We start from the raw sequence: 22,982 nt of genomic DNA, 5'->3' as shown, positions 1-22,982 counted from the left end.
TCCCGTACATGTCGAACCGGACACACACCAAGTACAACAATACCGACACAAACAATACAATCACGCAATGAACGCTGCTGGACGCATGCAAAGCCCCACCCCTCCCTCCTCTCTCGTCCTATATCTACAACTCCATATAGTTATGTTTTTCCTGCTTTTTCTCTCAGTTATTTTTCCAATGAAATTTTATAAGTCATTATCCAACCAAATTATACCAAGCGAGGAATTATTAAAATAACAAGTACGCGTGGAATAGATCCATATATACATATATATACATTCTCTCTTTGAGCTGCACTGTTTCTATAGTATACCGCGTTATCCCTTTATTTCTTATCTCGTTGAACGTGCAATTTGGAAGATTTCAGATAAGGTGGAACACTATTGTGGAAAGTGTGTTTGAGAGAGAGAGAGAGAGAGAGAGAGAGAGAGGCATTTGCCAGCGAGCAGTGACCCAGTACCATTACCATCAGCACACGAGTACATGCAATACCAGTACACGTCACAGGCACAAGTAGTGCTTACATATATATATATATATAGATAGGTAGAGGGTATAAGACACGTGGTAGCTTACCCGGTCGGTCTGGGCGTTTCTCTTCGAGTTCCAGCAGAATTCGAGAATCGCGACAAGAATCGCCAACACCAGGCCGCAAAGTAGCACGACAAAAACGCCACCTGAAAATCATACCGGAATCTCATTATTTCACAGCCCCTGGGCTCGTCTCTCGGCCCATTCATTCACGCAGTCGCGCTTTATTTCCTCCAGCTCGATTCTACGACTCTATATATTCATCCTGCACCTGCACCTTCACCAATACCGTTGGTCCTTCCATACCGAAAAACAGACAGCTATAAGGCGAGCGGTCGTATGATTTTCTGAAAAACGGTCAAAAGTCATGGCTCGATTTACAGTAGGCATATATGTTACGCGATTTATATCAAACATCTAAACTTAAATACAATGCTGCGCCTCTGAATCCAATAATGACCATACCGTTATTTTCCTGCTAGACATATACCTCTACTACCCTTTATTATCTCATTAATGTGTTTTACTAATAAATAATTCCATTCTATACGATTGTTTTACTTTCATGAAAAACCATTTCCCTTATTTTCAATTACCCATCTAAATGTGGCAGTACGCGTATAAAAGCCAATTTTTCGCATTTGAAATAAATTGTTATAATAAAATTATTTAATATGTATTTGTTTCATATGTAACTTTTAAACTATGCAGTAAAATTCTAGTACTTTTTACAATACCGGATTTAAATATTATTTTGATATAGAGAAAATATATTATAACGTTTTAATGCATTCTTGTAATTTTCAAGGTTTTGATTTTTCTGTAACGTGTGTACGCATACGTTATGGCATCGTATATATATTTATATAGCGTAAAGGGGTCCACACCTTTTCGAGTCGCGGTCTTTATGATATCATCAACCCGAACAAAGAAAAGAAAATAACGACTACAGGAAGAGCATATAACCCCGTCATGCCATCCTACCATTGCACAAATCAAACGCAGCGCGCCTACGACTAACGCCGTAGTAAAATTTTCTACTTTTTATAGAAATAATAGAGATAGACGCGCGCGTGCGTGTTTACCTGTTATACGATTCAAAGAGTGGTTAATAGCTTTGTTCATCTCCAATATCTTGACTATTTCGAATTATATGGCACAATTGTATATATGCACGTATACGAAGCTTATTGTACGGTACGAAACAGTACGTAATAGGTGGACCGGAGCATAAAGAAGATTGAAAGACTATATCTTTGGCATGATAATTGTTCATATTTTTACAAATGACAAGAATACTCGCAGGATCGATAAAGTTATATTGTCCTACCCTCTGTAAAAGTTTAATGTATTCTTCCGGTATATTCACACAACTGAATTAATTTATGTTTCTTTCCAATTACATACTATAATTGCCGAGTTATATATATATTTACATGAACGTGGCAAGGCTCTTAAAATATTTGATAAGCGTCCGAATAAGAGAATTGTCGGGGGGGAGGGGGGGGGGGGGGGGTGTGGAAAGTAGCGGGATTGGGCTGCACGCAACTCACTTTTTCCCCCTGGCGGAAAACTTGTAGGAAATGGGGGAAAAGTCGTCCGGACTCCGCCGCGGAGTCGATCTGAAAAACTTTGCCCCCTTACTCCTCTTTCATTCTCATCGCGTATCCCTCGCCGAATTCCTTCGCAGCGCATGTGCCCTGACGAAATCGTGAGCGCAATATCTAATAACCAATGCGGCCGCAAACTCGAAAAACCCTAGTGAGTCACACACAGCAATGGGAAACCATTTCTAATTAAGTTGGAAAACCAGTCGTTATTATTTCTCGACCAGACGAGTCTTTATATTAGCTTCGACATTGCGGCTTAATTTCCGCTGTAAACGCGAGAGCTACTTCTTTCTCTTTCTGTACATGCATTGAATTGATAGAATTATTTGTAATATTGAATTTTCCTTTTTCTGAAAATTAACTTACCTCTACCTTCAATCTCGCCGAATGGAAGACTGATTTCTTTTGTCGCGACTCGCGAAAAGGATTCGTTTTCAACGTAGGTCAACTCTATATTGATTGACTATACCATATTATACTTTCTAGCTTCGAGAGCGCGGGTCTCGAATTCAATGAGAAATATACAAGCTTGTAGACATGGACCGCGCTAAACAAGTCGATACGCTACCGGAATAGAATCGACAAAGTCAAATTTTTTCCGAATTTATTTTGCTCAAGCTGCACAGATATACGTTATCGAGAATTTACAACAACTCTCGTACTCGGAACTTTTCTGTCCTCGCATGCTTATCGATAACGCGTCCCCGATACTTATTCCTCGCGATTTGTCTGGAAAACTTGATGTATTTAGACGTTCAAGTGTAATCTACATATCCAGAGTAATGATAGAAAAATTCAGTGTCCCCAAGAATTGTCGCAATCAACGAAATTAAATTAGTCAGTGTTTGTGTCATTGCCAAAATCATATATTAAGCCCGTGCATTTATGTACACCGATTCTATTAGGATATGCTTATAAAAAATACTTGTATATAGTGCTACGCTCGCGCGCGCGAAAAAAAATTAAAGAATCGAAAGGCATGCATACTATCATACTTGCTTGGTCAATTCTATCGAGCAATGTTTACGCGCGAGTATTCAACATTTATTACTATTATGTGCCGACCTATAACTATAATAATAATATAGCTGATTCAAAGGGGTATAAAATAACAGAAGGATTATTATGCGTATTATCTGTAATGATAATACTATTTATTGATTTTATGTGTATGTGCTTAATTGTCGAAAGCACAGCGAATTAGCCTTTACCTATCGGGGAATCGGATTTCAGAGAGTCCGAAATGAAAATCGACAGTGATGTGTTTATAGAATGTGTAGTCGACTAAAGAGATCGAGTTAGTGGAGGCGACTGTTTAGAGTTGATAGTCTGTTGTTAACGTAAATTCGCTCAAGGATTTGCATAGTCGGGTAATACTGTGATTCACGTTAGATTTTGGACCTCTCCGGAAGTGGGAAAGTTTGGCGCACGGTCGCAGAGCAACCAGACAGTTATTTCGCAGAGCTAGGCCACAGCAGCACAACCACAACTGGATGGTAGGATTGGGTAGGAGGACGGTAAAGAGGACGGTAGGAGGTCTCGTCTCACTGCGTGTATAAAGCCTTGCGCGCCGAATATATACAACGTCTTCGTTCCGATCTTGAGCCTCGGAAGGAACTTTCGCCGGACTTCTTAGCTAGGAATACGCGTCTTCGAGTTGGGTGTATTGCCAACTTTAGCCCGGTCCTCTGAAACAAGCAAACTAGAGCAATGTCTCCAATAACGAGAAACTAGACCCTTTTTGCCAAATATCCTTCTCGCTCCGCGCCAGGCTTTCAGCGCGAAAATCATCCTCGCGTTCAAAATTCATTCACTTTTCTGAAAGTAAAATTAGCTCACTCATTTCGTCACATTCCGCTAGTCTATAATCTTTTAAAAAATTCTTTTCACAACTCTTGGTCTTTTTTGCATGCATACGGTGATCGAGAAGCAGAAAAATAAGTCTATGCAGTGCGCGAGGGGTATAGGCTCTACACATATATTTCATTAAACATTGCAATTCATGGAATTTGTTTAGTATGCGTGTGAAAATCTTGATAATCAAGCTAATGCTTTGAATACACTTGTTCACGCGTCAATAAACAGCAAAGCAAAGCGTTAACTGCAATTCCCGTCTGCGTGTACAAATGCTCCAGCAGTTATGAAGTTTCCTGCTGGAGAAGTTCCGTCGATGTGCCGCAGCTTCGAGTACCTGCAAGTAAGCACGTCAGCTACAATTGTCGTATATACTATATATATATATATATATATATACTTAGTTTGCGCGTAGTTCTTCCCGTGAAATTATTGCAAACAAGGCAAACTATTGACCACGGATTAACTTTCATTGACGGAGCAAAACGGATTTAACCATTATGAGTTGCAATGCCATGAATATAGGTTTGCTTTAACCAGAGCTTTGTAATAGGTTAATACGTGGCTATGTGAGATGTGAAAACAAACTGTACTATAGACAAAATAGCATATACCTAACGAAATTTCCATCAGGCGTTGATATACAGGTCGAATCGTGGATTTCACTCGCTTCTCAAAAAGTCTCTTTTATCGGGGAAAAAATAATTGATTTTAAAAAGGATATATATTCTCTGATTCGAATGGTGCTCTGCGATTGATCGAGTTAATTTATATGCAAGGGTGAGCGCATGCAATAAAACTTGGTGGTTGAAGGAGCGAAGGAGAGAGAGAGGGAAATTTTCCGGTGCAGCTACGCGTGCTTCGTCCTCGAAATGACGTTAGAGAAAAGATAGCGAGTTGAACTACTTGGTTGAAAGAGTCATTTTCTCTGGCTGGTAAATGATCGACGGTAAGAAGTGCGATTAGTCGTTCTGCAGCAATTTCGCGTACTTTTCGCTCGAGTTGTGTTCGTCCCTTCTTTCTGTCTCGTCTAGTACGTTCGCACAGCCACTAAAGTGGGTACTTATCCAACTTACCAGGAGGATGCAAGGAGGAGCAAGCATGGCGGACAAGAAAAGAGGAGGTAGGTATCCCGTGGTACAAGCCGTGGCAGGAGCTGTTACCGTACGGGGACGAAAAAGGGAACCCCCGAGGAAGATCGGCCCGGAAGGTGGACGGAGAGAAACTTGTTGTGAATGGACTTCTATATAAAATCCGAAAGAAGCCTCGAATACTTACGACCAAGAAAAATTTACTCGTGAACTTTCGTGAGATTTCTCTACGCCTGAAAGCTTTTCTCTTTTTTTCACAGAGTCTTCCTTGTTACTCTCACGATCCCCCCCTCCATTTCCTCGGATATCCTCTTTCCGTATCTTCCCTAGCTTATACTACGCTCCTTATCTCCGATTCTGCTGCCTGCTGCACCGTCGACGCCGTCGACTCGCTTATTGCGAAAAGTGTTCGGGAAACACTGACACTTTCAAAAGGTAACGAGCCAGCTGCTGTCCGCGCGGCGGAGTCACTTTTAGCTATCTATATAACAAATGTGCTTAATAATGTTCTAATAAAGTCTTATTGTCGTAACGCGGAGGCCAGCTCGCATCGTATATCAGATTTCTTGCATCTGCACTTTTCGTAAAACTAAAGAGAGAGAGAGAGAGAGAGAGACGCATGCGGTGTTTCGCTTTAAAGTTTCAGAGCGTTTTCTAATAACGCCTCCGCACGTCCTTGTGTTTCTCTTGACGCATCACGGTCCTTAATAATGTGAAAGTTTTTAATGCGTTTAGAAGAATGTCGCGGTAGTTTCATCCGGGCTGTTATTATTACTCAGACTCGTATAGCATACATTTATATATTAGGTATATAAAAATCCACGTGCTTTACCAATATTTTCTACTCCCAAAGCGTTGGCCTTGCTCTCTTTGCTCTTTTCGTCTCTATTACAGACGTCACCCGTGTTCTTCCACCACTTATCGTAGAGGATCTGTATTACACCTTTCTCCTGAAGCTCCAGAATGGCCAAAGATATTTTATCCCTCCAAGGTGAACCTGCATATAAAAAGGCTTCGTTAGGGCTCGGGTCAACGAGAAATTGGTGCCCTCCATTCAATGGACAAGGGAGGTCGGTTTCTTCAACTTTTTTCTCACTTCATTTCGTCCAGACTATAGGTGGACCCTCGAGGGGAAGCGTATCCACACCCCCCCCCCCCACCCCCCACACACCAACCACTTCTCTTCCAAATCCTCCCGACACTTTCCACCATTTAATAAATAGGCTTCTATACTATACAGATTTTTAAAACTATCGTCGAAAATAAATCAGAGAGAAAAAAATAACATAACCGATGGCTCGCGAGCGTACTTGCAATATTTTCTCGAAAGAAACGGCATATTAACGACTATTTAAATGCAAAAGTTCCAACGATTAAGAGGGCTTTTCGAGGTATGGAGTGCTGCGAGTGCACGAAACGGCTTCCATAATAAAATATTTTATGCATAATGCAGCAAAGACAAAAAAGCGACAAATCAACGCAGTTCCTCTTTAGAATGAAAATCATGGCGTCTCGTCTGTTATATATGTATATCTATATAAGTGTATACCTTTCGGCGTGGCGATTCCATATCCTTTGCTATCCAGTAGACCTCCGATTTGCGTCAGGTTGCAATCTCTTTGGACTGCATAATCCAGCATGGTAGACTCCATGAGAAACGCGTAGTCACCCTCGAGAACTCTCTTTACTCCCTCTTCATACGTTTTCACAAATACCGAAGGAGACTTGGATTCCATAAACCTCCACATTTTCTGATAGATACCGATTTTTGAATCCTGATGACAGAGACACAGTGTTACAGAAACAATTATCCAATGTGTATACATGCAGGCAATTCAGTGGTGTATATGTGTTGGTCGAACGAATAATTTATCATTAAAAATGCACGAGAGAGAAGAAACTCGTGCAAATGCGGTGAATTCGTATATAACTCGTGGCGCAATCAATGGGACTTACCAGAGGGCACTTTAAGCCAGCAATTAAGCGGTCACTCTCGGAAAATTTGTACTTATTGGAGGTGCTATGTCACTGCTCGAAGGGAAAATGTGCGCAAAACGCGCGTCGACCCCTCGTAACTCCCAGCATCTACTTGCCCGATTAAATGTTAATTTGCCAATTTCATTTCTGTAATTAAGCTTTAACATGTATACCTCGTTGGCGTACGTTCAGCCCTGCTCGTTAGTCGGCTACTTTTCACCCTCCCACTTTACGACTCTTTACGTCTGACTTAGTTCCCCACTCTCCCAAACCATCAACTTTACCAGGGCCCTAGCTCCTCTGGCATTCTCCTATCCGCTTTAAGCAAACTGCTTTCCGTTGAAAGCCTCCAAAGCTCTTATGCTATATTTTCAAGGCGAAAAAAAAACCAGGCGCGCATCCCAATATTCCGTTGAATTTCGCTTCTTTTTTTACATTATATTCCAGCATATACATATTAAACTAAATTGTATCGATGCTTTCCCTTTCGAGCCTGCCCTACATGGCAGCCCATCTCCCATTTTTTCACCGACCACTAAATATATATACACTATATACCTATCCAAATGTGCATGCATGCGAGGCAAAAGATATACTCACCCTGAAGAAGGTCATTGTACTGCCTCCCTCCAGCGTACCGTAAGAAATTTCAGTCTGTTCTGCCAGATCCGCTGCGTTTTCAATCGGAGTTATCATTCTTTCGACCGTCAGAAAGGCGGCCAAATTCGCAGTGTACGACGATATGATGATCAAAGTGAAGAACCACCATATTCCACCCACTATCCTCGTACTAGTTGCCTGTTAAATTATCGTCAAATTTTCATTTAACATCTCCATCAATTTTAAAATGAAATCCGAGCGTGTCTGTTTCATACAATTATCTATATAAAATTGATAGTATCAAAATAAATGTTTATATGTAGCAGCTCTCTCTCTCTCTTTCTCTCTCTCTCTCCCATGCCTATGTTTAAGAATATAATGACCAAATTTGAATTTGCGTTATTATTTTTCGCGCTCAATTTTTTCCCCGCACTATTTTTCACCGTTCTTTTCTATTTATGCAGATGACGTGTGTATATATAGATGTGATATTTTTGCATTTCCATATATGAATCTGTATACACACATCCGGGGGCCCCCAATAGATATACCTTGCTGCAAAAAGCAAGATATTTCGGTGCGAGAATGAAATATCGTTTGGTCCTATTGAAATGTAAATGTAATATTCAGCTAATTGAATTAAAGAGGTTGAAAATACGAAAGCTCATATGTTTGGGAATAACATGCTGTAAGCGATGAATGAAGAAGAAATCGGCTGCATACTTTTTCGATTTTTTGGTAAATGTTTCTCGACTCTTCGTTGATTCTCGAGTCTCTCTATTGAAGAAAGCAAGAAGGAACTTGGCGAATCAATCGAAAACGCATCAGCGGTCCAACATAAAAGCCAAACGATTTAAAGCACGAGAGAACGCGATCGTGTCCCATTCCTTGGCTAAAGAATGCAATATGGGAACTCGTTTACGCATCGAAGCCTGCCCAAGGAATGTTTCCCCCCCATTACGAGTACTCCTGGCCCATTACGAATACCATCCCTGGATATTACAAAATCCCCTGATTGGCACCTTCGCACCAATTATCATCAACTATTTACCAATTATAACTATGCTCATTTCAACGAAGAGTGAGGGAGAGAGAGAGAGAGAGAGAGAGAGAGAGGAACATAGTTTTATAATATTTTTTTTCTTTATAAATTTTGTTATCTTAATTTTTTGTTATTTGAATTAAATTACTTACTAAAGCATGGCCACTACTGAAAATTACATACGACTCGCGTGCGTTATTAATAATATAGATAGCTTAAACATCAACCACGCATGCCACCAGACACAGTAGAATCGGGGTCAACTAATGTCACAACACTTTCGTGCAAACTAAATAATTAAAACTAGAATTAATAGCATGCAGCAATCACTGATGAATCGAATTTAAAATTTGGGAAAATTTTCAGGTTCGATTGTATCAAGAGGATTCAAAGACACTGTGATTCCAACCGCAATTTCATTGATTGTCATCCAGTGAAGGAAACGATTTATGAATGTACATCCCTACAGGATATTTTGATTTTCTGCCAAGAAATGGAGGGGAAAGTAGAAAGTAGAAGAACTCAAGCAGGGAAATGCGACAATCCGCAAGTAGTGTTTGCTCTAGTGTACACTATTTGACAGTTCACCTCTGACATTACATGGAGCGTTGCCAATAAAATCTTGCCAGAAGTGAAAATTACTAGAATATCTCTTCAGTCTTAACCAAGTTGATAAAAGCATCCAGCTTTAATCTGGCCGAATTCAAGTTCAATTTCTGCTTTGAGCTCTCTTCGTTAATTACCTCCCACAACGTTCGGTACAAAAGGAAGCTTTTTTATAGAGTAGGCTTAAAATGTATAATGAAAGGACAAAAGAGTACCTACCAGCTCCATAGTTCTTGCCGAATGACCACATTTAATTGATTTTCTGCACAAGAATTTTTATCCAACAATCGTCAATTATTCTTTTGAGAATAGGGAGTGATTTTGCCCTCAATGAGAGGGTGCAAAGAAATTGCGAAGAACTAGGAGAACTAGGAGGACTTGGAATAAAAATGTTAGGAAAATTCATGGATAGTTGAAGATTCGAGCTGAAGGGACGCTTATTGTGCATTCCGTGAGTGAAGAGAGAAACGATACCGTGTCGCGGGGCTTTTCCCAATGGATAAAATCTCTTGATATTTCTACTCATTTTCTCTCGGCTCATTTCCCCTCTATCTTTTTCATATATTGTATATATATACACAGCATTCGCTGACAGAAACAAAGAACAATAATACATATACATGCGCACAGTAGCATCAACAAAATAGCTGGACGTTCCCTGTAGTTCCGTTCGCATCTTATTAATATCTATACCAACAAAGAAATAAATGCTAAGTACCAGTGAGTGTGTGTGTGTGTGTGTGTGGGACTGTTATGTGCATGCACGCGGTGACGCGACTGCATCTGAGATTTAAAGCTATAGCAGTCAAAATGGCAGCAGGTTAGGAAGAATCCGATAAAGAAATATGGATCGGCTGAAAGAGAGACAGCTGGTTAACAAATTGATAATGCTCTTTACTGACTTTAAAATCATTTCTCTCTCCGCACACGCTCTTTGTACTTTGCCGTGTATATATCGATCATCATTGAGCAAGTAGGTATATAATTTCTCTGCAAGTATAGTATCGTTTCGCAAATAATTATGTTTAAATATCCATCTGTCCTTTTCATGAGGGGAGCTTGGATCGTACATGGAATAGCTATATGCACAGCTTTTACTAATGAAAAGCTATTCTTGCCACCCTCGTCCCGACCGACAACATATTTCGTACTTTTCCCGTATCTTTTTATAAGCTTCCTCATAAGGCGCTTCTTGCTAAAAAAGATCTCTTTCGCCATTACTTTCTAGGCGCTATATCGTTAAAATGTCTATCGGGAAAAGCTTTTGAAAATGCAAAATATCAATATAATACAGCACACGCCTTATCAACGAGCTAACTGCAGTGACCGTAAAAACGTAAAAGATTAAATTGCCATTAGCGTATGTTTTCACGTAATTCGATGCACTCTCGATCCATACGGCTTTACACTCAGCGCCATAAAATCATTCCTTTATTCTCTATATACAGTATTGCTTCAATAAATAGAATTACAATTGAAAGCAGATATACGCCGCTCTATTCTGTGAAGAGATCTATAAAAGGTAGTGGGTTACATACATTTTTTTAAGAGAGATAGATTCTTAGTGGATTTTTAAGGAAAAGAATTGGAGAAAGGAAAGAAATATTGAAGAAATAAAGTCGTAGGTAAAAGAAAAGTGAGGAGATGGAAAAAAATTGGTGAAAATAACTGCGTGGTTGATGATAATTGGAGGAATTTACGAAGAGCGACTCTCTGTAGTGACACGATTACCTGGGGGTTGAGGTCGCTGCCCTGTTGCATAAGAGTGCCGACCGTAAACCAGAAGCTGTTGGCCAGGGTGAACTCGTTGACGGTGGTTAGAGGCAGAGGGATGTCGTCGCTGTCAGAATCCAAGGCGCTGACGTGACCACCCTGATGACCCCCGCCAAGTGGTGCAAAATTTCAAGGACGGTTACACAGGCTATTCTCAATCTATATATAGCTATCTTTCAGCTAAAATCTGTAGAATAAGGCCTAACACACGCCAGTATAGCTATATACTTTTCGACTTTGAGCGCATGACTCTTTTTTGAGTAATGATAAATGCATGGTTGCACCACTTGCACGGGAGCCTACCTGTAAAGTACTATTGCAGCTCGGGCATGTTGTCGGTTCAACCCGTTCGTATGGGGAGAACTTAGCCACTATCCAAATTGTCAAGGAAACCATCACGTAAGCGCCCAGCATAAATAGCCAGATCTCCACAGCGAGAGGATTCATGAAGGAGAAGAGCTGTGAGGGCATGCGGCCAGATACCTGTAGCAGGGACACGTACTTGAATTACTCAAGTTTTCAACTTCGGTCCTTCCTTTGATCGTTCCTTCAATATTCTAACTTATCGTATGAGTTGGCGAGACTTTGACGAAACCCCAAACTCAATTCAATAATCTCTGTCGTCTGGCGATCGAATGACTGATCAACCAAAGATGCCAGGCTTTTTTCATTTAAAACTATAGCCTGCGGAAAACACAATGTTGCGCGTCTCAAAAAATAGTACAAGTTTACTGCACTGAAATGCCTAGCTACCACCGCGTCTCTACATATATATCGTGTACTGCTTCTCGGCCGCGACGATCAAGTGCACCGGAGCTATATCTATATATACAATATATATATTTACAGGGCGTTTTTCAGACAATTCTGATAATATCAGGAAAAACTCTTTCGAATAGGAAATGCCCGGTTTACCGTCATGAATGAAATACGAAATTTTTGGTCAAATAAGGAAATAGAGAGACGGTAGCCTACGGTCATTTCTTTTAATACGATAACCCCTTAATTTAATTGATGCGCGTTCACGAGATATTTGCACACGCGCTATACACGTATTTAGGTGTCGATGTCGTTGAAATAGTTTGCGCGATCGCTTCTTTATTACACTCATGTCTATTCGCTCACGTAAATTTAATTTCGAATCCATGCAAGAATCTCGTAATTGCCTGGATTAAACGATGCATTTGAAAATTGAAAGGGAACCGTCACGTATATATTTTATTTTATCGTGTTATTCGGATGGGGATAAAAAGGAACTGAGAGACCGCTATCCTTCATCTATAGCATTATCTTTATAGTAGTGACAAAAGTATCTAAAATTTGAAGCAGTCGTTAGTCTGAAGACCCTGTATATATATAGTATCTATATAGTGTGCCTAGTGCATAGAGCATCTCGTGTCTTTTCATTCGTTCGTCATTCTTCTTACCATTCATTTTCATATTCTTTCTTATCCTTCTGGAAATGCTTTCGAACATCTAGCCCGATGTGGAGAATGGATGAGGTGGGTTCGTCGACTCTATCTTTGCGATTTAACTTTAAAATGCAGCGCGTAGGCGTATAGATATATGTTATATACACATAGAGACTTTAATGGGATGCACTTTATGGCTGGTGCGAGGTGATATCGACAGGGTAAAATTGACGGCGACGACAACCCGCAATAGCAGACGCGACAGCTTCTGATTTCTTCTTCGGCGGTCCGGACAGGTAAAGCTTATCGATTACGTGACTGCTGTTGCGCGGGGACGGAGAGCGAAGGATTCGACTGGCAGCAATAATGAAATAATCTTTCAATTATCCAGAGTTTCATCATTTTGAAAAACACTCGGCGTTTAAGCGAATAAGAAGACGTACATTTACTACAGAGCGAGTTAGCAACATCGAGTACGTTATATACACTATATCTACAAGGTTGAGAGCTGAGAAGGATATGGGTGGTCGATATCGCGTGCAAGATAAAGCCACTGGAGCAAGAATAAGGCGAGCGTTGGTTCGATGACATATTTGCCGCGGGAGTTGGCAGTGAGTAACAGGTGTATTGGCATTTTTGTGCAAGACAGAGAGAGAGAGAGAGAGAGAGAGAAAAGTGGAATGGACAACGGTAGAAGCGAGGTTCGCGTGCATTAGCGTGGCACGTGCCAGACGTGCACAGGTTTAACGTGGTTATATATATATATATGTATGTATGTATAGCTATGGCAGATTGTGCAGAGGCAAACAGATTCAAGCTTTGCGAGGAAGCGCGATACATGCATGTATATGGAGGATATAGCAGCAGGCACGGTAGGTGGCAGGTGGCAGGTGGCAAATGGCAGGTAGCAGGTAGCAGGATAGGAAATGGCATGGTAGAAGTAGTCCATGGTGGAGCACCTCGTTGAGTGTACCTTGGGGTTGAGCCCGCTGCCCTGCCTGAGGAAAGTACCGGTGATGAACCAGAAGCTGTTGCTGACGCTAAACTGGTTCTCGACGACGTCGCTCTCAGCCAGGCAGGGGTGCGGATTGCTCCACTCGTATGGGCTGAATCGCGCCATCACGAAGAGGGTGAAGCTGACGAGCATGTAGGCGGCGAGTACGTACAGCCAGATCTCGACCGCCAAAGGGTTCATGAAGGAGAAGAGGCGCGTCGTCTGACTGGATGGTACCTAAATTACGTTACGCTACGGTTTTAATTAAAACGGACCCGGTACCGTGCACTGCATGCTATGCTATCTCCTACCCTCCAATCCACCAATCGAATCACTCAAAGCCACTTGACACACACGCGTTTCGTCAATTCGCGCCCCCTTTCTACATTCCTATTCTCTTTTTTCATTTTCCATACCCCCCCCCCCCCTCCATCTCTAACACACAGCACTTGCTCTCTTATTCACTCTATTTCGTTCTTCGACAATTCGACGTAATTATATATATATATATATATATATATATATATACACTCTGCTTCACCTGTAGTTCTACATATTATATTAGTAATGGCAAAATTTACTTTCCAACTGCAATACAGTCCCTTAAAATCGTTTGTCCCTAACCAATTATAGGGATATATCACTTCGCGCGAAGATATATTTTATCAATCGCAATTAGCAACATGTGCGTGCGTGGCTGGCTGGGCCAACTACACCGCGCGTCGTTCTTTACATTGCGCGCGTGCCTATTGAAACATTAATGCAGACTCACCTTAAATAAAATTCCAATACCGAGATTCATAAATGGTTTGGTGAAATCTATAACGTTCTCTCTGGCATAATTGATCGTCATAGAGGCCACAGCCAGGTCTGCTCTCTGCAATAGAAAATAATAACAGTCGATTTAACATCTTGGTAGCAATTTATTCCACTTATGATGTCGGGGTTTTTGAAAATTATTCCATATATGCCGCGGAGAACCTTTGTGCTCGGAAATCTTTTGTACTTTTAACACGTTATATTTGTTGGTAAAAAATTGGAGGTACATTTTTAAAAAAGAATTTCATTTTGGTTGACGAAGCTTCGCTTAGTCGGCCTCTGGTTAAAGAAACTAGTTCTTTTCAGAAGCAGCAGATTGCTCTGAATATTTCATAATGTTCGGATACCGAGTGACCTAACTTTAACAGAAAGATACATCTCTTTTGATGGATTAGCTCTTGAGACCTCTTTTCGATTTCCATCCACCTCCCTCCAGCGTAACCATATACACGATGCACTATTATCGTATATAATCATTAGATCTTCGAGAGCAAACTATTTTTGCTATATTTCTATCCTGACCAAATTGCACAGGACTAATAATATAATTTGTAGATTTGCTCTCTTACAATTTCCGCTTTGACATATGAATGTTTTTTATTTAAATATTTCTGATAAAGGAAAATCGTTCGAATAGCACGAGTCTCGTCTTTGCATTTCACGAAAATTTATTCTCATCGAAAAGCTTATGAAATATTGATTCAGATAACTATAAGATATCGAGTTGTGCGATTCTGATATATTTATATACTTGATATATGTACCTATAGACACATAGGAGGTTTTTAGGATACTTTGATATTAAAAAGAGCCGCGGCATATTGGATTTTATATGTAGACTTTTACAATGCAAATTACTACTGGTAGCATCTGTAAACTGGTGTACCACTCGGATAACGTTTGTTATTATTTCAGGAGAAACGGTTAAATTAGGCAATCGTTGCCCTCAGAGTATGTATAATGAAATTCTTCGTAGGACAGATTTATTGCGACAGTCGACGAGACTACTTTGCATGTAAAATTGAGCTTTTCTATATCCGTATCACGCACCTACCATGTTTTCTCATTTTTCATTAGAGACCTCTACATGCGCGAATTTTGTAGATTTATTTATTTATTAGTATTTCTCTTTTTCATTATTTTACTGTATGCAAATGGAACACTTTGATTTTAATAATAGATTATATATACAACAATGAATTATTGTGGTGTTGTTGATCATAAGATTACAGTCCCAATTAGCCTAATCTTTAGACAAAATTTTATATCAGCAATAAATACGAAGCATCTTTACCTTTTCCATGAGCTCTCGCACTATTCCGTTCCATTCTTTAGTTTCTGGGTCATAAGCGCCATACATGTGATCAGGTACCAAACGAATAGCATATTGAAAACCAACTTGACTTGCTATCCATTTTAATAAATCGATGCAAAAACCCTCAAATCTTGCATTTCCGGTCAAGTTCTTTTCTTCTCTTACCATTACATAGGGCTTCTCCTGTGAAGAGAGTAAAACGCTTGCATCACTATTAATAAATCAATAGCAGATCAATGAATTTATAATAGGAAGGAAGCGAGTGTTAAGCTTATATTCAATTATACGATATGGGGGGGGGGGGGTGTTATTAAATTTGATCAGTGGTCTCGTTTCCCAATGAAACTTTAGCGTTGGTTAATTCGTTTAAACATTTCAATATACAGAAGAAATGTTGTCATGGCTTTTTTCGAAAAGTTCATTCTTTTATTAATAAATTTTACAAAAATGCCTTTATATCCTGATAAACTAAAAATTACCTCTCTGGTCATTACGACCAGTGTAATATTTGTAGCAGTTGTTTCATAAAAAGCTCCACCATCCGTGATGTTCACGCCACTTCCGGGCTTCCATTCACCAACTTTCACCAACTCTTCTTTTTTTAGCTTTAGCAGATCCAGTTTAAAATTGTTCCTTTTACCTTCATTAAATTCGATTCGTCCGGTTAGTCCATGTAAACCTGCCTGCATCAGAAACGGTTTTAATTATACATTTACGAATTTTGACGTTTCGATAACAAATAAAAGTCGTAATTGTTATAGCCCGAAACATACAAACATCACACTGTGAAAATACTGCTCTATTATGAACGTGTTATTGATTGGGTTTTTAAATGGCGTATCCATAAATGCAATTAAAATGGTTTTTTCATGTTAGATTAAGCGATGTTTCCTGTTACAGTAAATTATGCTTGTTTCCCTTAAATTTAATGCTTTTTCAATTATCCTTTTTCAAAGTTTAGTATAGTTTTGTTAGCCGATTTATTACTTTCACTGAAAAAAATTATCCCGTTAATTACGTAAAATCTGCCTACCGCTTGACCCGTAGCACAATTAATCTAATAAATGACCGTTTTTCTTGAATAGCATAAATTCAATCCCTTTACCATAGTTGGCTACCGTTTTCAGATAGCAACTTTGGTAATGTAAAATTTGCTCATTATCTGCAAAAAGGACTCAACCATCGAAACTTACCGCTTTTCCCTAATTTTAATTAAAGCATAGTTCCTGCTTACTCGCATCTATCTTACTGAAAAAGCTTTAATCGTTAAAGTTCTTATACAATGGCTGGAACATTGTCATTTCGATGATATACTTTTATTACCCTAAGAGAAAATCATGCGATATCAGTTATATGCATGGTGAAATGAACTCGCGCTTTTCCTTAAAGCTAATAGTAAATAGGAAATTAAAGCACGAGCTTTAAATTTACTTAAAAGAATATCGTTAAGTTTTTTGCTGATCGATTCATTGAAATCTACGTAAAAAGTTGTTCCTATTAAATATAATGATGATTGGAAAGGATAGGTATTGAGTTAGTCATGAACGATATATGCGCGTATAGAGACATATATCAATATGTATACCCTCCATCATTATCGCGGATGATCACAGTGATCATGCACACATCAGTCAAGGCATACAACTTTGTACTTAAATTATTCTCCTTTGACTCTGATGTACGTTATGATGATGCTCATTGCGATCTCATACCGAAGCTCGCGGGAGTGATAGCGCTGATAGCTCGTAGTGAGTTACGATTTCGCAAATGCCATAAATTCATTTGCAGACATTTAGCTGAGCTATGTACGCAAGCTCTTCGTTCGATTTAACTTTTACACAAGTTGACTCCCTTGTCCCATTTACAAGTTAATTTTCAATATTCTTTTTAATTTGTAAATCTGGTATATGATTGTTTGGTCAGAGATAATGGAAAATATGGGAGAGAGGGGAAAAAATGCAATTTTGCTGTAAGAGCTTAGAGCAATAATTAAAGGCATGCGTTAGAGCTGTAATAAATTTAGAAAAGGCAATTTTGTAGCACGAGTTGGGAGCTTGATTCTTTTACCGTTGGCGTCTAATTGCCAGGATCGTAGGATATTAGGGAGGAGGCAAGGAAGGAAGGAAGGAGAGGAAGAGAAACACGCGGACGGGAGGAACGGAACGGAATCCTAGCTAGGTTGGCGGTAACGGCGCATTAATCTTGGACGGCGAGGGTACTTTAGAGTCGGTCGTCGGATGAGTTGGCTCGCGCTCGAGTGTCCTATACTAGTATAGCCAGCTATAGCGTCGTGCTATCTAACGGGCCAGGTCAAAAGAGGAAAATTTCCTTTTAAGAGCGAGGGGGACCAGCGAAAGTAGTTATACCGAACGAACAAGCTATACGATTTATTAATCAACGATGGTCGACGAGTCGATCTTAAACGCGTGCGCGCGCATGCCGCGTGCAACTCGCGAATACACACAATTTTCGACTGTTTGTCCTTCCGTGGATCCGCGGTGGATAGTGGCCGGTGCCGCCGGTGCTGCCGGTGGCGTCGACCATATCCTCTTCCCTACCGAGATTCCACCAGGCAACCACCCCTCTTCTACAAATACACGCTGCACGAGCACACACTGATCACTGCCATTTCTCGCCACTTGATTATAGCAGATGTAGCCCTCTCTCTCTCTCTCTCTCTCTCTCTCTCTCTTTGACGATGATACATTCCTGCAGACTGGCTGGCCTGGGGCTAGTTCTGCGCGACACACATCGAGTCAACCACTTCGCTCTGAAATTTATCGTTACGATTTGCTCATCGATCGACCGATTATTCTTTTATCATCGAGAAAGCTCCTTCGGATTATCCATTGCTCGCGCTTGTCAAAGTTTGGTTCGATCTATCGATCCAATAGATGGTCAAGTGGAACAATATTATCATCATTATATTTCATGAAGATAAACATTATACTATAAAGATAGAAGAGAGGCGCGAAGTGAATGAGAAAAAAAGCAAAAGAACAAATATAGATTTGACATGAGAAATTCATTTACTAAAAAGGTTATTTACATTGCATTTCTAGTTTATATATACCTATAACACTATATTTTCGTTTAAAAATGATCAAGATTTTCTTCGACAACTAGCTGCACCGATGGAAAGAAAAGATACTTATAAAAATGGTCACGAATCACAAGGCCATCTTTTCTTCTCGACCTTCTTCGATTACACCGTCAAATATGTTAAAATTTTCTGCACGTACATTTAATTCTGTCTCGTCTCTACGGAATAAGGAAAAGTAGTAATGAGTATAAAACGCGAAATCCCTCCCTCTCTCTTTCACCCTCTCCACGCAATAATAATACTAATAATACGCAGAAGCAACTACATAATCGGGGTGTCACGTCATCATTTCCTCCCTGCAGTGTTACTTGTAGATATTTAAGAAATAATAATTTCATTATACAACTCGTTCTCAATTTGCGGATACAATAGGGAAGTGTATTTTGCACTAAGTGTCGAAAAGCTTTCGGTCTATGTAACGATACTTTACTGACATGCATTTAAATGGAAGCTATGTAATGAGTTGACGCAAGTAGAAGAGTCTCGATTTATAGTCAATTGGAAGTGAAAAATTCGTTGTATGGAATAGTTGGATAGGTATCTATATAGCAGGAATAGTCTCGTTGAAGGAAATCTTTCTGTAAAACCTAATATAACCCTCTATCAACTCGATCAGTATGCTAATTGGGTGCTTTGAAAGAATCTTATCCAATTATCTACCATAGTAATCAACGTAAACTTTTTATTATTTGAAATTTTTGGATTAAAGTGTTTATTTGTTATTTGTTAGAAATTGGAGAACGACTAGCAATAGAATGACAACCGAATAAAACCTTTGCACAGCAATTTATCCTTGTCTTACGACTGCATCAACACCTTTGCTGCAAAGTTGAGCTTAGTTTTTCTTGCGCTACTCGCAGCTGACGCTTCTCTTCCTTTACGAGCAAACGAAACTTCGTTTTCTTTTATTTTCGTCAATCAGAACGATTCGACGATTCTCACAGAACCGAAACGATATATCGCGAGAAAGAGAAAATGTTTCGGAAAAAAAAAATTAAACAAAAAGAAAAAATAAGTTACGAGGTTAATTTTTAGAATTGATATTTTTCCAATTTTTATCGACTTTTTATCGATTGCAATTTGCAAAATATGCAAAAGTCTCGTTGGTGTTATAAATCGAAGATTGCACATTCAGAATATGAAAACTGTTTCTATGCAAATTTACTTTAAAATTCAAATGTAGAGTCTACGAAAGTCGCTGCAAACCTTTTGTCATAATTGTTTTCTTAATTATCGATTTGGTTAACGCTTACGAAATCTCTTTTTCCATTTCGTTATAGGTTTTATCAAATAAACCGCCCGTTCGTACACGATGCTTTCATTTAAAAAGAGCTACTTCTTCGCGATAAAATTGAATAATATAGTTGAAAGAAATTCCAGAGGATCAATGATTGATTCCTATTTTACTTTAACGCAGAGACGTAGATCTCGCCGCGCTGTTAGCATGTTTCTTAGCTTGCCTAAATTCCTGCAGACAAAAGTGTCGAGGCTTTCTTCCTGAATTTCATTTGGATTTATTCGTTTGTCGTAGTACACAAAGGAGGGACAAGTAAAGCCAGCGAAGACACATTATTCAGTAGGTTCCAATTTTAACACGTTTTCATTGCAGGTTGTGTGTGTGTTAAATTTCATGATAAAAAGATGAAATTGTCAAAGAAAATATATAATTATATTTGAAAAACAAAAGTGATAGATATAAATGTATGCATTACAGTTATGTCTTTTCTTTTTTCAGAAACGTACTTACGGAATTAATATAATTGTAGAGTGACAATCCATCGTCCCAAGGCTCTTCTTTGTCGCAGGAAAGATTGGCAGGTCTTAAGTCGTGACTCCTGTCTAATGCTGCCAAACCGTGAGCAAAAACTTGAACGCTGTCATAGACCAAAGCCGGTTCTGCCTGAAAAATACAGAGAGAGTACTGACGTGCGTATAAGGCTAATCCAGGAAATAATCTCATTTTGTAAAATTCAATATTATAAAAATGATTAATTTTTCGTTGGCACCGAAACATGTGTCTCATAGGATATTTTCCATCTCTATATTATAATCTCATGTAGCGATAATGAAAGCAAAACTTGGATCTTATCAGAGGGCAAACGGAAAATTTACAATTAAATTTTCTCGGAGGTAGTTTCGAACTTGTTCACGAATTAGAGATGGCATCGTCTTCATTCAATTCAATCCTCCGTTCTGTTCGCAGGTGCACTATACTTTAGTCTCTCAAAACTTTGCAGATCATTTATTATTAACTTATAAACAAAAGAATATTCAAAGCTGGTCATGAAATATTGACGAGGCGACTCGAAATATGCATGTTAGCATATTTGAACTTTATGTCATGAATTTTATAATTATTCGTAGAAAGATTACATGTATTATATGCATGTATAGAATGACGTATAAGATTTGACCGCGAAAGAGAGAAAAGGAGGCTTCGACAAATAAAGTAGCCAGTTGGAGGGTACAGAGCTGACTGGATTTAATGATATTGCGGAAGCAGTGGAGCTAGTGAAACTCATATAATTGCTGAAAGGCTGACAAAGCTCGGTCTACTCATCATGTGCTGACTAGACCTTCCGCTTGTCCAGCTTTATTACATCGCCTCTATCCCTTTTATCCAATTGTCCCCTTTTCGCGAGTACTCGCACGACATTTCTAAATCACTAACCGATTTTACAAAGCTCCCACCACTCATTCTACGCCATTGAACTTTATTATTCGTATTATATTTCAGCTCGCTACTCATTTTTCATACTAATGCACGAAGGACTCTTACCAACCTGGATAACCCCAGTTTTATTGAGAATCGCATGGCCGAGTGGTGGAAATCGTTCCATTTGTCGCAGTACTTCAGCCACTTTCGAATCGTCCAGATCCACCAATCGAAACGCCGTCATGTTCACACTGTTGTATTTGAAGTCTTCCAAGTCAAAGGTCTCGATGTCCTGGAGACAATTAATAGATATATATATATATACACGAGCAATGCCTCGGCTGCAGGTAATAAGTTTAATCAAAAGTTTCAGTCGCGCGACTGTATGTATAAATATATATATGTATATTAATATATATCCATGTAAATTCAAAAATACTGGACAAAGTTTTTAAGATTATATAAAATTCACATCGCGTATTATTAACTGAGCTATATAACCTGCACTCTTCGCATAGCACAACTTTTTCTCCATTATTCTGCTCGAAGATATCGATATTTAATCTACGCGCGCGCGTTCCATACTCGATAAGGAAGTTTAAATTACGAGCGGCGGCACACAGACGAGTGGACGCTATATACAGTGTGTATGGTAGTACAAGTCCAGTTGATTCAGTGGATGCCAGCTGGCCGATAAACTTTTTAAATGGTCACATATCTTTCCAAGAGCAAGTATAATTGCTCGAGAGGAGAAAAAAAAAAGAAAGTAGCAGGTTCTCTTTGACATCACGGTTGAAGCTTCTTGTATATATATTTATATAGGATAGGGTTAAGTCGAGGATTTGAAATTTCAGCGTTATTGGGACAAAAGTGGTAGTGCCATTTGGCGTAATGAAAGGAGACGCGGAGGATTTATAATGATAGAGATGATGGATTGTTTGGAGGGGAATCGTTAAAGTAAATAGCGTGACATTTGGAAGGTTCAACGACCTAGAGCAGAAGCTAGCACTGCATACCAAAGTCGGCCGCTAGATAAAGCTTACTTCCGCTTTGAAGAAACTTCTCCGCACCAACCCCGCCCTTGGCTTCATCGTTTTCCGCTCCACCCTCCGTTGCCTCTGCAGCGCTTACGTGTGCGAGAATACACACAAATGCACAATCATCCCCTAACCCCCACCATGCACCCACGGCCAACCCTAATTCTCTTGCCCCTTTCCTCTCCCCTAGCTCGCGCTCTATCTCTCTTTCTCTCTTTTCGCCATTGCCGGAATCCCCTCTCGAATTGCGATAGCGTCGCGTCGGGTGGTTACTCTTGCAGGAAGTTGCACCATGTCTCTGAAAGTGATTTATCTGGAAATACGCTGAATGTATTCTTCGCAATCCAAAATACGTATACGGATGCGGCTGCGGAACCGCGGCATTACCCACTTTTTTCCCTCGACCCCCCCCCCCCCCCCCTCCCCATCAAAGCTTCAGTCCCCGTGCTTTTTGTCCGGTTCACCGGTAAATCCGGACGAGCGCGCGCGCGCGGTCGACTTTGCGCGCAATCCGCTTTCAGAAATCACTATTCTAAAATGTAGTGGATATATATACAATCG

At 39.7% G+C, this 22,982-nt stretch overlaps 1 protein-coding gene across 9 annotated transcripts in view; it reads right to left on the bottom strand.

Annotated features, from left to right (window-relative positions):
• LOC136782631 (glutamate receptor ionotropic, kainate 2) overlaps window positions 1-22,982 on the bottom strand; it is an 89,863-nt gene that overhangs the window by 3,991 nt on the left and 62,890 nt on the right. For 8 of the 9 annotated variants that reach the window (XM_066742186.1, XM_066742187.1, XM_066742188.1 and 5 more), the window contains 10 exons: window positions 21,512-21,676; window positions 20,476-20,628; window positions 16,105-16,308; window positions 15,605-15,808; window positions 14,264-14,368; window positions 13,471-13,728; window positions 7,665-7,862; window positions 6,637-6,862; window positions 5,920-6,084; window positions 578-678 (listed from right to left, as the gene is read on the bottom strand). In XM_066742186.1, coding sequence (XP_066598283.1) covers window positions 578-678; window positions 5,920-6,084; window positions 6,637-6,862; window positions 7,665-7,862; window positions 13,471-13,728; window positions 14,264-14,368; window positions 15,605-15,808; window positions 16,105-16,308; window positions 20,476-20,628; window positions 21,512-21,676 — 1,779 coding nt within the window. Of the gene's footprint in view, window positions 1-577; window positions 679-5,919; window positions 6,085-6,636; window positions 6,863-7,664; window positions 7,863-11,043; window positions 11,185-11,388; window positions 11,569-13,470; window positions 13,729-14,263; window positions 14,369-15,604; window positions 15,809-16,104; window positions 16,309-20,475; window positions 20,629-21,511; window positions 21,677-22,982 lie in introns of all 9 variants that reach the window. The other variant, XM_066742185.1, reaches the window with a different exon arrangement.

This window comes from Prorops nasuta, unplaced genomic scaffold, assembly GCF_024137725.1.
Source record: "Prorops nasuta isolate Cenicafe-Biocafe unplaced genomic scaffold, Cenicafe_Pnas_1.2 PNAS00027, whole genome shotgun sequence".
Classification (NCBI taxonomy): Eukaryota; Metazoa; Arthropoda; class Insecta; order Hymenoptera; family Bethylidae; genus Prorops; species Prorops nasuta.
This window is presented reverse-complemented; position numbering and strand designations above follow the sequence as displayed.